The following is a 12,172-nucleotide window of genomic DNA, read 5'->3' on the forward strand; positions in this document are numbered from 1 at the left end:
TAAAAATCAGCAGCACAAAACTTCAAATAGTCGTGGTAAAAGGTAGATTAAAAAGGTCTTGGCACATCAATTTACAAATTCCAAGATATGCAACTATTATTGTGAAAGGATAAAAACATTAACAGTCTGTGGATTGCCAGAGAACACAAAACACTGTCAACATCTGAGCTCGCGCAATGGTTGGATCATACCCATGGCGATTCCCTTATAGTGGAGATGACCTTTTTTCTTTTTTCTTTTTTTTTTTCTTTTTTTTTTTTGCCACTAGAGGTAGGTAATTATATTCTCAGATATAAATTTGTGGTCATATTCAACCGTATTTTTTGTTTTTCTGGAGTAGTATTGGTACTTTTACAATACAGACGTTTAGATGTAGGCTTCTTTGTTTGCAGAGTTGCTCTGTTGGGCCTGGTCTGGCCCATTTTCAGGATGAGTGATATCTTCACTTGGCTGAATCATTACTTGGATGCGCTGTTTAAAGAACAACAACAAATGTGAGGCAGTAAAAAAAAACTACTCCTAAGCTTAGTTTTTTCTTTTTAAAGGCAATCCTAAACACTTCTGTCTAGGCATTAGAGCTGAAATGAAAAATTCTTCTACCCCCCAAGAGACCAAAAAGTCAGTAAGTCCCGTATACTAAAAACAGTTTTAGCTGTGTTCTGAACATGACAGTAGGAGTCAAAAGACCACATGCAAAATAGTAGATGCCACCAGGCATTAACAACTGAGCATGCCTAGGGTAAAGAAATGAGGAGAGGCTGCAGCGTGGGGCAGGTGAGGACTCTGCTGCGAGTCCACAGGCCAAGCATAGAGGCTGCAAGTTTGCAGTGGGCAGCAAGGACTCAAAGCTGGATCTCAGACATGATGGTGAACTCCCCAGGGAGCAGAAGGGACTAGAGATTATTGGCTGCAGCTTCTGGGAGTTACTACCTCCAAGGATACAACAGGTAAAGTAGACTTGTATTTAAGATTGTTTTATTTCTATTCTGTCTTTCCCAGTCCTTTTGTGTTCTCCATTCATGAAGCTTATCTGCCTAGCTTACATTCGTACCGAGAGAGCCCAGTTTTGATTGTCAAAGACTGTGAGTGGTGCAGGCTCCTCCTATTATCTAATGGTCATTTGTCAATGCTTTCAAAAATGAGACCTTAATCCACAGCAAGACTGAGATGAGGAACTTTTACTGTGGTCTTATACAACTCTGCTCAAGAAGCAGCTATATTTTATAGCAACAATCCTCAATTTGCACTTAAAAGTTTCCATAAGACCAAGGGAAAGATATTCAAAATGTAGGAGCTAAGAACAAGCAGAGAAAAAATACCCAAAACAACAGAATTTTTTTGTAGTCTTCTTTGAAGCATCACTGAGTCTTTTAAAACTTGCTGAGGACCAATATTTGGATCAAGATCTGGGCAATTCATGAGGCATTACTCGTCAATTCTGCTTAAGATCATCTGTCCCTTTGCAAAGATGGTTCTGTCAGCTGATTTTAGAATATTCCAGAAATTCTGACAAATTAATTTTGACAATCTTTGGTTCCCACAATCATAGAGGACAAAGATGCGTGTTTCAGTACTTGTGCTGAAGAAGTGTCTGTTACACACAGAATGAGATTATTGGCTGGAGAGGGAAAACTGAGGATGCACACAGACTGAAAAAAAAAATTAAGTACAGCAATTGTACGTGATTACTAAACTGTGTACTGGTCAATAACCTTATTAACATTTCACACTCTTTTAGAAGCATTTCTCTGAGCACGCTAAATGGATTCAAGCCATGCAACGCCTCTCTCACATGGGAATTGTCATCCCCTTTCAACAAATGGAATCAGGGAGAGGCTAAGAGCACAGTGCAATGAGAAAAAGGCCTCTAATGTTCTTAATGAAGTAACTGTTCACAGAAATCCCTTAAATAAAGACTAAGGGGAAGTGCAGCATAATCGTAAAGTATGCTGCCAAGATTTTACATGTACTTTCTCTCAGCTGCAGCACAAGGCAGCCGTTGTAACTTAGAACAGGTGTCATGCAGAACAGGAGCTCAAATCTTTGATCGCATGGCAGGGAGACGCTAAATAGGGTCACTGTGAGCAGACTCATGGAAACCAAGAATTATGTGGGTTTAGTCCTAAGGGTTTGACTCCAGTTCCCTAGAGCATCGCCTGCCTTGATACATGACAGTATGTCTTGCATTAATAAAGACAAATTTACATATTTTGTAAACTGCTACTTTGTTTCCTAGGTGTAAGGAGCTGGGATGCAAAGTCTCTGGAACTGTCAAAGCCCAGAGATAAGGACCACATTTAATGTGGTGAATTATGTTTAGCAACAGATGGTATGACACCGTCTTGTCCTTTGTCTGTTTGGCACTTGTATTTATGTTTTTCAGCTCAATGCAAAATAACTGGGCTAAGCAAGTGAGGCCACAGGAAATACATAGTAGAAAACAACTGCCCAGCAATCTTTTATCAGTGTGCACAGGTCTTGCAAGATGAAATCATGCAGTCAGGAAAAAGAGAGACTTACCTGTTTTAAGGAGCCCTTCAGGGTAAGAAACATATATGCCATATAACCTGGTATCAGCACCATAGAGGACAAAGCCATGAACCAGCCAACCCCTTGGCCCCATTTTGGGAAAACATAACTTCCCATTGTGAGCGGAGTCATTTGGACAGCACTGAAGATAAATACTCCCTGCAAAATACAGCGGAAAAGAAGATTTGGATGAGATTTCCAGAGCGTTCTGTGTCCAAGAGTTTTCCTGGATTGACTTGGACCTCAAGCCTGCCTTTACATCCAGGCCAGGAGAAAAGGGTTCCTTTGGTCCCTGGTGATGGCCGCCAGGCACCGGCTTGTAGATGGGGCCTGTAACTCAGTCTTCCAGATGGAGGTTGCAGAAAACAGGCAAATGTCAGCCCACTGCACTGACTGATTCCCTCCTAGCTTAATCTCTAGTGTGGGAGTGTGTAAATAATGGAACTGTAATTCTGAAATTGTGAAGTTTGTTTCCACTAGCTTTCTTATTGGAATAACAGTATCAGTACAGCTCTATTTTACTGGTCAGCAACAGACTCCTAGAGGCTCTGAGTAAGAAATGCTCTTTAAAGCCTGTCTCTGCACTGACCTCTCTAATATCTCCACCTAAGAGTGCTTGGCCCAGAGGCTTTAATATTGTTGACATCCTCTGAACAAACTCGTAATGGAAAATGAGGGCAGTGAGAATAGAACCTGCGGTTCAGTAAGTGGCTACAGATTTGTCTGTATAACAGATCTTATCCTATGAAATTCAAAAACCACTTTGAATTTTTCAATAACAAGAGATGAGGAGATAGTTTCCCAAGAAGCTTCTTAACAAAATTAATCTTAATGTTTCAAATTAACACTGTATTTTCACATACATAACCTGCATCTCAGATTATCCAGGTATGCTGGTACGGGGAATCCACTGGTACTAGTAGAGTCCTCAGATAACCTGCACAAAATCAGAGGGAAGGGGGCTATTGGGAAAGATGGGGGTCCTGGGGAATAATACCTGCATACGCATGTATATTGTATCACTGATCAGCAGCATTTGTGGGTTGCTTTTGTGTTGTTTTCAAACAGGTGACCTGCAAACATGGTATTTTTTCCTTTAAGTTCCCAAGGAAGACTCCTATTCTGGCCTGTTTCAAATGTCTAAAACAGCCTGCATGAGGGAAACCTGCTAAACTGAATCAGCAAAGAAGGAAGCTCATTCTGATCCCAGGTTCAGCCTTGTGCAGATTATATTCCCAGAGAGGAGAATGTGGAGAGGCATATTTTATTAGTGCATTGTCATCACCACCTCTGAACTTGCACTGGACAACAAATTCTGTTGAAGACTTTACAAGACAGGAGAAGTCTGGTAAGTTTTACATACAATGTTGGTCACTTCCTACTATGCCGCTAAAATAAAATAAACAAAATGCATTTTTATGCCTTGCTGAACACTTGTTTTCAGAAAAATGAAAGCTGCCTTCATCTGGGTAGAGATGAATCAAGGAATCCTCAATATAAACACATTTCTGTGCCTCTCTTTAGTACCCTTTTTTTGCTTTTTTTGTGACTACCTATATGGGAATATCAGAGAAATATCAGTGAGTGAGAAGTACTGTCTCATGTGTAATAGTGTCTACTTGATTACAGTTTTTTATATTCCATCAGGGTTGACTACATTATGTGTAGTAAATTTACATTTCTTTGCTTATTATTTCAAAATTTACTGTATGGGCTTAACTGCATAAAGTTTAGAATCAGGAAAAGACTGTACTGTGGTTTCCAGCATACACAAACCTTGCAAGATTTGCCAGAAAAAATGGTAGCAAGGTAGTTTAAACTGGTTAATATATGCCACAGAATCCCATGAGAGAAGAACATCAGTTTATAATTCTAGTCTGTTACCAGAATAGTGCCTGTGAAGGAATTCAGTTTACAAAATGTGGGCATTTTTGTGTATACAGAACCTTTAGACTTTAGAGAGATTGCTAAATTTTATCTAAGAATACAAGAAAGGTCAAAATTTGTTTCTTACAGTTTTCTATCTCTGCCAATCAAACTCTTGACTAGTTACCATTTCCAGAGGACTAATACAAATCTTGAAATTGCACAAGGCTTCTTTTCTTAGGGCACAGGCTTCCTCTAATGACACTGGTTTTTTGCTTATTGCCTTCAATGGAACTGCTCAAATCCTTGAAAAAGGAATGAGGTCAGAGTTAATATGAACCTGTGGGGGTGGAAATGACAATGCTGTAGTACACAGGCCACCTCATTTACATCCTCTGTATCATATAATAAAAGTTTGTTCCTTACTGCCACAATGATAGGAGTGAAAAATGACCAGCAGAGTTTCCACCAGATGCAGGGTCTGTATCCCACCATCTCTTGGATGTTGTCATAAAATCTATTAACACCTAAATATAGAAATAAGAAACAATATAGAAACACGTCAGACAATTGATTCAATTGAAAGCTCAGTGGTTTTGAGAGACACTCTCATAAATGATGAGGTATATTTGGAAGTTCTATACAAACCCCAACATAACTTTTCACCTATCTGAATGGGAAAGAAATGTGTAAACTCAGAAGCACCAAGAATAATTTGTTCTCAATTTTTCCACATCATAATTAATTAATTAGCAATGAGCAAACTTATTCCCATTCAAAGGCTGATGAACTCTGTACATCTAAAGGTCAGATGCAACAAGCACCCTTGGTTAATTTCTTATTAGAACAAGAGCTTAGAATTATATTTTGCAAATGAAATTAAAAAAACTCCAAACCATCCTAGCGTTAACCAGCCTCACTCTGTGTGGATATATGCACACCATATACATGCAGAACTGCATATGAAATCAAAGAGTAGCCGTTCTCCTGCTACCTACCAGCACTCCATCATCTTCTAAAATGTATGTCTCTCATATTATTTATAACTTTGATTTCTTTATTATTTAGCTGGTGTATTTTTCCATTCACATTTGCTGGATTCATATGGAGCATCTCTCCCCTATAAAATGCCATCCTCTTAAGCCCATTAAAAGACAGCAGAAAGACTCCAGTTATCTAGTGCTGAATCAGTTTTGTAACATAAACTAAAAAGTGCCTTAGTAATTGTGGGAGTAGGTCCTTAGACTTGCTAACACAGAACTAAGGTCAAATGCACAAATACTCTGGCAAGAATATGATACGTATTCATTAATCTTTATACCCAGAGCTTGCCAGTCCAGACTCCTGGATATTTTAGGGCAATTATGCAAGATACAACTGACCAAGGAGCCTAGCTCTCACTGAAAGGTCCTAGAGTGACAGAGTCATTTCTGGAAACGAAACATTACAAAGTCCAAGAGACCTAAGTCATTATGTTGAGAACAGCAGTACCTAATACCTCTGAAGATCCAGGCTTTCCAAGGAAGGAGGATGGGAAAAAAGAGGGAGATGTCACCTATTTAGTATTCCTGAAATACTTAGCATCTAATGACTTCCAGGCTTATACACAGGGTGTTTTAAAGAGGCAGAAGTACCTTCCACAAGCCAACTTTGAGTCCTCAGTGGAATTATATGCATATAAAACAAGGCCAATTTCAGTTCCACCCTCAGCATGTGCACACACAAAAGAACGCATCAGTAGATGAATTATCCTTATGATGTGCAAAACTTACAGAAAAAAGAAAAACATATTGTTTACCATAGCACCAGGATATCGAGATGCACTCAAAGAATACAAGGAACAAGAGGCTCATTCCACTGGCAGAGTAGTAGTCAAAAAGCTTAAACACATAGATTCCACCCTAAAACATATAAGAAGGAAGTATTAAAATAAGTAGAAAGGACTCCAATTTAAAGACAGATTAAAATGCAAGCTACAAACTAACAGTGGCAAATAAGTTAGGGACATATTAATGTAAATTAATTAAAGTTAACAGGTTAAAGTCTTATAATGCTTGAGGTCAATACTGACAAAAATTAGATTACTGCTAGAATTCAATTAACTGATTTAATTTCACTTTACTCCTTTTTGTTCAATAATTCAATCGCTTCCCTCAAATAGTTTGCAATCTAGTAGATCACAGGAAGCAATGGAGAACACCCCTAGCTACCTCTTCTTGGACTGTAGAGATGTGTATTTTCTTGTCACCTGAACCATGAAGTAGGACAAACTGCATATAGGATGCATGTAGGACTACAGGCATTTTACACTTACAAGTTAATGTCTGCTACCTGAAGTCTTTAGATAGTGTTGATGATAGATCCCTGCCACTTCAATGGTTTGCAATAATTCCTGGTTGGAGCAGGGGAAGGGAGAAATAAAACAGATGCTGTGTGTCAGACATAAGATCACATTCTTCTCTGAAACATACCTGAGTAATGTTGGACAGCCCTATCAGATAAGAAACAATGCATACAACAGCAATGAAGATCTCTCTTCGATTGCGCAGTAACTTCGGAAATTCATCCACCAAAGCTGTTATGAATCCTTCCACAGTGCAGAACTGCAAGTAAAGTTAGAAATAAAATACAATGCAATGCACTACAACAGCAGGATTACATTTAGGGGAGGAGTTTTCAATAGTACCCATCGCTGGCCTAAGGCTGCATCCATTAAATGATAAATGGAAATTCACTTGGCTTCAGTGGAAGCAGTGCTTCTGAATATCCTCATCTCTGTCTAAAAAGATCTCTGCAAAAAGATTTCCAGCAAGAAAAACACTCAAAATTCCAAACTATGAACTATAGCATGCACTTTATGAACATAAAGTGCTTGTTCTTGTGATAGAAGACGATACACCTACAGTTTAAGGCTCTGACCCCGAGATCCTTCAAAAACTTACACTTCTCCTTTCTGTGATTCACTCACATACATGGAAGCCAATAGACACAAAAAGTCTAATCAGATTAGTGCTTCAGGTTGAAGGTTAAAGACACAAGATTGATTCTCACATGTAATAAATAAAATACTTTTTGTATCCCCAGAAAAGATTTTTGCTGAGGATGTGGTCCTCCAAATGGAAAGCATGGCTGTACTTCAGATTTTTTTCTGTACATATATATTCAAAATAAATGTTATAATTATGATGGCTGAAATAATGAAAAAACAGGATGTATGTAAAGTTTTATTAATTTCCAGCAGTGCAATCAGAATTTAACCAATAGTTACAGTTCCTGTACATTATAGTGTATAAAACATTTCACTGATAGACAGAAAATGAAGAAAGCATGACAGCCTGTAGATATATAATCTTTTTAATATTAGACTACCTTCCTCAGCTATTAGTTGCCTAGAGACAAGTTCTTTCAAGAATATTTTTGACCCAATTAATTTCACAGTAGTTTTCCCCCAGATTGAGCAATAGGTTTTAAAGTCAAGCCTGAAGCTTATTGAAAAACAAAGAAATAGAAAACATAAATTTTCAGCTTCCTTTCATGTTGCAGGATAAAATGCCCTCTTGGTCTTTTTGGGTTTTTGGGTCATAGGCTGAGGTCAACTTGCATTTATAGAAAATGATGGATTTTCTTTACTGAAAGACGAGTACAGCACTGAGCTAGTAATTCTCATATTCCTTTATGTGCCACAAAGACTGTGCTAATAACTCTAAGGTCCTGGTTTGGCAACTGCAACTGATTGCAAGTGGATTAACACATCTGCCTATGATTGGTCACATACAAAGGACCAAACATTTCAGCAGGCAGAAGGGACTTCCCTGACAAAGTCCTCAAAGTATGCTTTGCAAAATAAGGCTTTCCTTAGTGCTGTCCTGGTTTGGCTGAAACAGAACTATTTCTGCTTTCGGTAGATTTTATTTTTTTCTTCCGTTAATTTTTCTTAGTAACTGCACTGTCTGAAGCTTACAGGTTTCAGGCAGTGCCCGCTTTCAGAGCTGATGGCGGCTAATGTCTGTAGTTGTTGCTGGGACAGGAGCGGGATTGTTCTGCAGAAAGGCCCATGGGTGTGTGCTTGTTCTCTGCGGGCTCTCTTGGGCTCTGCTGGGCTCCTCGTGGGGGGAAGGCGGAGGAGGGGTCTCACCCCCAGGAAGCTGCAGAGGGGACAGGTGACCAAGGACTGACCAATGCAGTATTCCAGCCCACCCACATGAATACTACAGGCGTTCTTATGGTGTGTGCATCAAGTGCCTTCCTGATAGGCGGCATCCTGGTGGGACTCTGCTCACTCTGCTGCCTCTGACCCCGATCCATGCATCCCTGAATCCAGTTCCTGTCTGCTGTGGAGTCGAGTTCTGGGACGTCTGGGTGCCTGCCCTGCCGTGCGAGCACTGCAAGCCGCTGCGGTGCGGCATGTGGTCCCGCCTGTCATCATCAGGAAGAGCAATATCGATTTTGTATTTTTCTGTTTCTATTATTAGTAGTATTAGGTTTAGTATTATTTATACTCTTTTCACTGTTATTGTTTTCTTAAAGTTTATTTTAAGTTTGTAACCCATAAGTGTCTCCCTTTTCTCCTCTCCTTCCCCTTCTGGGAAAGGATAGGGATAACAGAGAGCATCTACCACCTGCTTTAAGTGCTGGCCCAGCCTTAAATGGTGACAAGTGCTTACAATATAGTTGCTATCTGTTTCAAAGTTATTACTGATTAATGAATGCTTTTGTTGGACATAGTCCTTTCTAGCATGTAAAGTCCCTTTTCTTGTTTTGTGTGCTTTTTTGTTCGTTTTGCAATAAATATTTTTTTTAATGCTTGCATGACTTCATTATTTCCTTATTTCCTTATTTAATCTAGACAATAACTCTGGAGAATATCTTATTTGGATTTGCGAAACCTCTAGGTTGTGCCTTCCCATTCATTTCCAGTTGTCAGGTACCACCTATAACTCATAGGTAAGGCCTGAACCAATCAAGTCTTGATCCATACCATTGGGAAGTGATTTCAGAACACACTAAGATGCAGAATGTCCTCAGTAATAAGCCTACCACCTCCTGAATTTGCTCCTGACATTCATACACTTAAAACGAAATGTGTGCTGCATCTTTTTGCTCCATGTGGTAAGTTCTGAAGTTGCCTTTCAGAAATATTCATGGCATCTAAATCTTGTAAAGCATATCCCAGTGTCTCCTACATTGATGAACATTGCAAAGGTATTTTTAATATCAAGATTGACAGGTTAAGATTTCAAAGAAAGTTCCTTTTGACTGCAGAATACATTTTCTGCACATTTTATATATGCTTCCAACGGTTCATGAAAAAGCAAAAGTATCTTAGTATCAGTTTCTTACTATCCCAGGCACCTTGACCCTCTTAGTCTTTCCTCTTCTTTGTACCTCCTATTATTTATCTGATTATTCCAGAAACCATTCTGCACCACTGACAGCTCGCAGTGCAGGATGCACAGACAGAAGACACCCTTGTACCATACTGTTGTAGGAAATGTATCTTTGTTATTAATTTTCACACCAGTTTTACCTGACTGTCAATTCCGAGCATAAGCAACATGGAGAAGAACAGTATTGCCCACAAAGGAGAAATTGGTAACTGTGTCACTGCTTCTGGATAAGCTAGAAATGCCAGTCCAGGGCCTGGTAGGAGAAAAAGGAGAGAAAATATCAATGAGATTGATTGGGTGTTGTGATTATTTGCTCCTGTTGATGCATAGGTTTTAGATTTATTTGAATGACTCAGCCACGGATGCAGTATCTGACCAGGGATTTCAGTTTAATCAGTGTTAACTGACCAAGCAGACAGTGCATGTATCTTGCTTTTAAAATGAACCAATGCAAACAACAAAAAAACCCAACCCAAACCCCCAAACCAACCAACCAACCAGCCAACCAACCAAGGAAAATACTAGATGCAGTTCAGAAACTGCTCCTGAGAGACACCTTTGTATAGCAAAGACAGGGAATGTTATCCTTGGCTAGGATTATGTCTTGAGGTACTGATCAGCTTTTTCTCCCTCTCAAGCAGTTATTGATAGCTGCCATCTTCTGCTTTGCACCAAGTAGTTCAGAAGAGAAACAAAAACAGCTCAGAAATGGAGAAGACACTTTCCAGCATTTATTATATTCCCATTTGCTATTCCATTAATTATCTTAAAATACACATTTTAATAAACTATGTAGTTGTGAACAGGCAAACCTTTTCATTTGTGTTCCTACTAACTGCTGATGGGGGGGCATAGCGTTGGAAGAATATAAATTCTTATTAAAAAAGGAGCTCTCTTTGTTGTCATAGCATAGCTGGAAGCCAGCTGATGGCAGGTTAAGAGGGAAACCTGTAGCAAACTAAATAATCACAGAAATAAAATTAGTGTGCCTCACTGAAAGGGAGTATCTGATTTTCCAGTTTTCATTAAAAGTAAGTCTGTCTGTGACCATTGGTTGGACATACATAGCCTTCAAACCAGCGAAGCAAGGATTGGCGTTAGACACAGGAATTGTCAAAGTAAATGCAATGCAGATTTTGAAACAATTACTTGCTAGCAATAGCAGATATGATTGGAATGCCTTCCAAATGGCAGTAGGAAAAGCAAAATAAACTTCAGATAAATTTATTCTTAATTTTACTCTGTTACAGATTCCACCAAAATGCAGCTACAGCTTTTAATTATATTGTTTGTTTTACAAAGCTGTAAAAAAGATTGCAAACCAACATGTTTCATGGTGCTAAAATAAAGCATCAGTTTCTGAGCTTGCTAGGAGAAATAGAAGCCTTTAATTAAAAGGTCGAATTTCCAAATATCCTTTGCAAGTAGTGGTCACAGGAGGTCATGTGCATCTTTCAGAAGTCTATTATTTTAGGTACCTTAAAATGTATATAGGGGCTTAATATGATATAAAAATACTGTTCTATTTGCCAGTGTAGTCTTTATATAGTTAAATCTGTATCAAATATGTAAATCCAAGAAGCTTATTTCACACACCACTGACTTTCCAGAGCATTTTTTGACAACAGTGTATGCCATCATAATTTTTTTCCTAATTTCTTTGTACATATACTTTATTGAAGATTATTTCACAGAACCACAGAACGGTCGGGGTTAGCAGGGTCTTCTGGAGATCATCTAGTCCAACCCCCGCACAGGATTGTGTCCAGGCAGGTTATGAATATCCCCAGAGACAGAGACTCCATGACCTCTCTGGGCAGCCTGTGCCAGTGCTCTGCCACCCTCAAAGAAAAGTTTTTCCTCATATTCAAATGAAACTTCTCATGTTTCAGTTTGTGCCTGTTGCCCCTTGACCTGTCACTGGGCACCACTGAAAAGAGTCTGGCCCCATCCTCTTGACACCCTCACCCTTAAGGTATTTATAAGCATTGATGAGATCCCCTCTCAGTCTTCTCTTCTCCAGGCTGATCAGACCTAGTTCTTTCAGCCTTTCCTCATAAGGGAGATGCTCCAGTCCCCTCATCATCTTTGTTGCCCTCCGCAGGACTCTCTCCAGTAGTTCCTTGTCTTTCTTGAACTGGGGAGCCCAGAACTGGACACAGTACTCCACCTGTGGCCTCACCAGGGCAGAGTAGAGGGGGAGGAGAACCTCCCTCGACCTGCTGGCCACACTCTTCCTCATGCACCCCATTGGCCTTCTTGCCCGTGAGGGCACATTGCTGGCTCATGGGCAACTTGTCGTCCACCAGGACTCCCAGGTCCTTCTCCGCTGGGCTGCTCTCCAGCAGGTCAACCCCCAGCCTGTACTGGTGCATGGGGTTACTCCTCCT

The 12,172-nt window shown here is 39.7% G+C and overlaps 1 protein-coding gene across 1 annotated transcript; it reads right to left on the reverse strand.

The window, feature by feature from the left end:
• Positions 1–262: 262 nt before the first annotated feature.
• LOC104168112 (sodium- and chloride-dependent GABA transporter 1-like) lies at positions 263–10,035 on the reverse strand (the record flags this gene model as incomplete). The annotated part of the gene is made up of 6 exons (XM_009708573.1): positions 263–471; positions 2,521–2,688; positions 4,822–4,922; positions 6,194–6,296; positions 6,867–6,998; positions 9,923–10,035. Coding segments are annotated over 6 exons (722 nt in total), but the record flags the coding sequence as incomplete, so codon positions are not given.
• Positions 10,036–12,172: the final 2,137 nt, after the last annotated feature.

The sequence above is a fragment of the Cariama cristata genome, unplaced genomic scaffold, assembly GCF_000690535.1.
Source record: "Cariama cristata isolate BGI_N322 unplaced genomic scaffold, ASM69053v1 scaffold31859, whole genome shotgun sequence".
Lineage (NCBI taxonomy): Eukaryota > Metazoa > Chordata > Aves > Cariamiformes > Cariamidae > Cariama > Cariama cristata.